Below are 2,964 nucleotides of genomic sequence, written 5' to 3'. Positions count from 1 at the left end.
CGCGTTTCGGTGGCGCGGCGCGGCGCGCAATAAAGTCTGCGCGTCGCTGCCGGCGTCTCTCCGTCCCTTCCCGCGTCGCCACTGACTCGAGCATGCCAACGACTGCGTATACGTGCGCGGGCAGGACAACACGATCTCGTCGCACACGCACCCCTGGAGCTTCATCGTGCGCGAACACGTGCAGTGCCTCTGCGAAGGAGGCCGCAAGTGCGCACGCGAGGACCCCTCCTGCCAGCGCCGCGGCGGCGCGTGCAGCGCCGGTGGCGGCGGCGGCGGCGACGGCGCGGCGCCGCAGCAGCCGCCGCCGCCGGTCGAGGGGCTGCACTGCAACTGGGTCGGCGGCAGCGTGCTCGCGATGGCAAGGCCGTGGCAGGACAACGTGGAGAAGTTCGATGTCGTGGCGCAGTTTAAGAACCACAACATCGGACTCATCATCAACCTGCAGGAGGTGAGACTCTTGGAGGATTAAAAGGCATGCGCACGGGGCCCCGGTCGCGAGACGACAGGCGCAGGCTGCGCTGTCGACTGCGGGGCAGCCGCCCAGCAGGGTGGCTCCTGGGTGGCTGGCGCTGGCGGGGTCTTTCGACGCAATTGAACGGTGGCCGCCGCAGGGCGTACGCGGCGCAGCGGTCGGCCGGAAACGCGTTTTGCTGCGCCGCGCGGCACCTCGCAGGCGGGCCGCCCGCTGATTGGAGCTTGGCAGCTGCACAGCGCATCCGGCGTCACCGCCGCGCTGCATGCAGCGCGCTCAGGCCGAGCGCGGCCGGCGCCTCTCCCCCACTCTCAAACTTGAGTGTCGATTAGAGAGTTGATAAACTATCAACCCACCCTCCGCCTCGCAGGTGGGAGAGCATGCAGAGTGCGGCCCAGGCAACCTGCCATGCTGCGGGTTCACCTACAATCCAGAACTCTTTATGGTGGCGCGCATCGGATTCGTCAACCTGAGCTGGAGGGACATGGGGGTCCCGACGCTGGACAAGATGATGGACATCGTGCAGGCGCGCGATCTGATGATGCGATGCGGTTTGACCTGATTTGACCTGGTTTGACCTGGGTTGACCTGGGCGCGGGTGGAGTCGCCGAGGGACGGCAGGGTGCTTGAGTTGTCAGGAAATAAAGACGGGAGTGTGCACGTCAGGGGCGCGTGAACACTGGCACCTGCGCACAAGGCGCGCCTGAGTGTGTTTGTTGGCTGCCGGAAATGCAACCAAAACGCAACCCCGCCCCGGGGCCGCCGCCGCCGCCCGCGCCGCTCCCAGGTTATGCAGCACTGCACCGCCGTGGAGGGCCGCCGCGTCGCGATCCACTGCCACGCCGGCCTCGGCCGCACCGGCCTCGCGGCGGCGTGCTTCCTCGTCTTCACCCGGGAGGCCCCCTCCGCCGCCGCCGCCGTCACCGCGGTCCGCGCCGCGCGGCCCGGCGCGCTGCAGACGCCGGCGCAGGTGCTGTTTGTGTCGATCTTTGAGCAGTACCTGTCGCACCTCCGCTGCGCGTTCAGGGCGGCCGACCCGTCGAAGCTGTTTTTGGGGCGCGAGTCGTTCTTCGTCGCGCGCACCAGCCAGGCGCTGCGGCGCACGCAGTCATCCCGCGGCAGCAGCGGCGGCGGCGGCGGCGGCGGCGGCAGCTTCGGGCGGGGGTCGGATGCGGCGGCGGCGGCGGAGGCGGCGCTGCTCGCGGCGGCGGACCCAGTCAGCGCCGCCGCGGCGCTCGGGCCCGTCGCCATCAGCCCTGTCGCGCCCGCCGACGCCGGGGCCTCCTCAGACCCCGGCGGCCCCGCGCCGCCGCAGCAGCAGCAGCAGCAGCAGCAGCACCCGGCGCCCGGCTTCGTCATGCACGCGCGCCGCCTCAGCGGGGGCGGCGGCAGCATGAAGCTGCTGTGCAATCCGTTGGATGCGATCAAGGAAGACGACCGGCCGATGCACATCATAACCACCGAAATGGCGGTCACAGAGGTCTACGGGGACGGGCTGACCATCATCCGCGCTGCGCCCGGCTGCAGGGACGCGGCGGAGCGGCCGCTCAAGCTGGAGCAGGTGGGGGCGTGTGGGGGCGTACGTGAGGGGGAGGGGGCTGAGGGAGATGTGGCGGATCGACGAGCGCGATGTCACCTCGGATCGGGCATGGGGCCGGCAGGGCGCCGGGTTTCGCTGGCCAGCGCTTCGCCCTGCGGCGGCCGCCGAGGCTGTGAAGAGTCTTGTGAGGGCGCAGCCCGTGCGCGTCTCGCAAATATATTATATGAGCAACGCTGCAGCAGAACGCCTGGACGCGCCGAAACGCGCGACGCAGGCCCTGGCCGCTCCCGGCGAGAAGGAGCTTGGACTGGACGCACGGCTGCCCTGGACCGAGAAGTTCCAGGTGACAACTTCTCGGCAGCAATGCCCTGCGCGGCTCAGAGGACGGGCGGCCACGCGCCACTCGTCAGCCCGCAGACGCACCTGCCTGGGGTGTCGGTGTCAGTATCAGCGGGGGAGCGCTGCTCTGCGTGTCCGCATGCATCCTGTTGCGCAGTCTGTGCCTTCTGTCACCGTCTGCCGGCTTTCGCCCTGCCAGCTCTCCTTGCGTGCATCTGCTTCAAGCACTGAGCAGCCCACTTGCACACGCTTTGTGCTGAATAACCTAGATGTTGTCACAATTGCCACTCAAACATCTATCCCGAAGATCCGCCCCGAGAACTTCACGGCGGAGGGCTTCGTGCCGGAGCCGCCGGGAAGCTACTCCGAGGCGCTCAAGCGCCAGCAGCGCCTCCTGCACGGCGTCGCGCGCCGCCAGAGCAGCCGGCTGCACCTGCTGGTCAAGGCGGCCGTCCAGGCGCTCGCCGCGGCGGCGGGGCCATACGAGGCGGCCGCGGCCGCGGAGCGGGCGGCCCTGGGGAAGGGGGCCGACGAGAGCGCCGCCGCGGCGGGCGCCGAGGGCGCGGGCGCCGGCCAGAGGGGCGCGCTGGGGGTTGTGCGGATGCTGCAGCGG

At 70.1% G+C, this 2,964-nt stretch overlaps 1 protein-coding gene across 1 annotated transcript; it reads left to right on the top strand.

Moving 5' to 3' along the window:
* Positions 1 to 355: 355 nt before the first annotated feature.
* MNEG_14111 (protein tyrosine phosphatase domain containing 1) lies at positions 356 to 2,582 on the top strand (the record flags this gene model as incomplete). The annotated part of the gene is made up of 6 exons (XM_014037416.1): positions 356 to 448; positions 507 to 629; positions 843 to 992; positions 1,260 to 2,033; positions 2,287 to 2,355; positions 2,577 to 2,582. 6 exons carry the CDS (start codon positions 356 to 358, stop codon positions 2,580 to 2,582), a joined length of 1,215 nt encoding a protein of 404 aa, XP_013892870.1.
* Between the last annotated feature and the right edge of the window lie 382 nt (positions 2,583 to 2,964).

Source organism: Monoraphidium neglectum (genome assembly GCF_000611645.1).
Source record: "Monoraphidium neglectum strain SAG 48.87 unplaced genomic scaffold scaffold04262, whole genome shotgun sequence".
NCBI classification, from domain to species: domain Eukaryota; kingdom Viridiplantae; phylum Chlorophyta; class Chlorophyceae; order Sphaeropleales; family Selenastraceae; genus Monoraphidium; species Monoraphidium neglectum.
The sequence above is the reverse complement of the archived record's forward strand: the minus strand, read 5'-3'. Positions and strand labels throughout refer to the sequence as shown.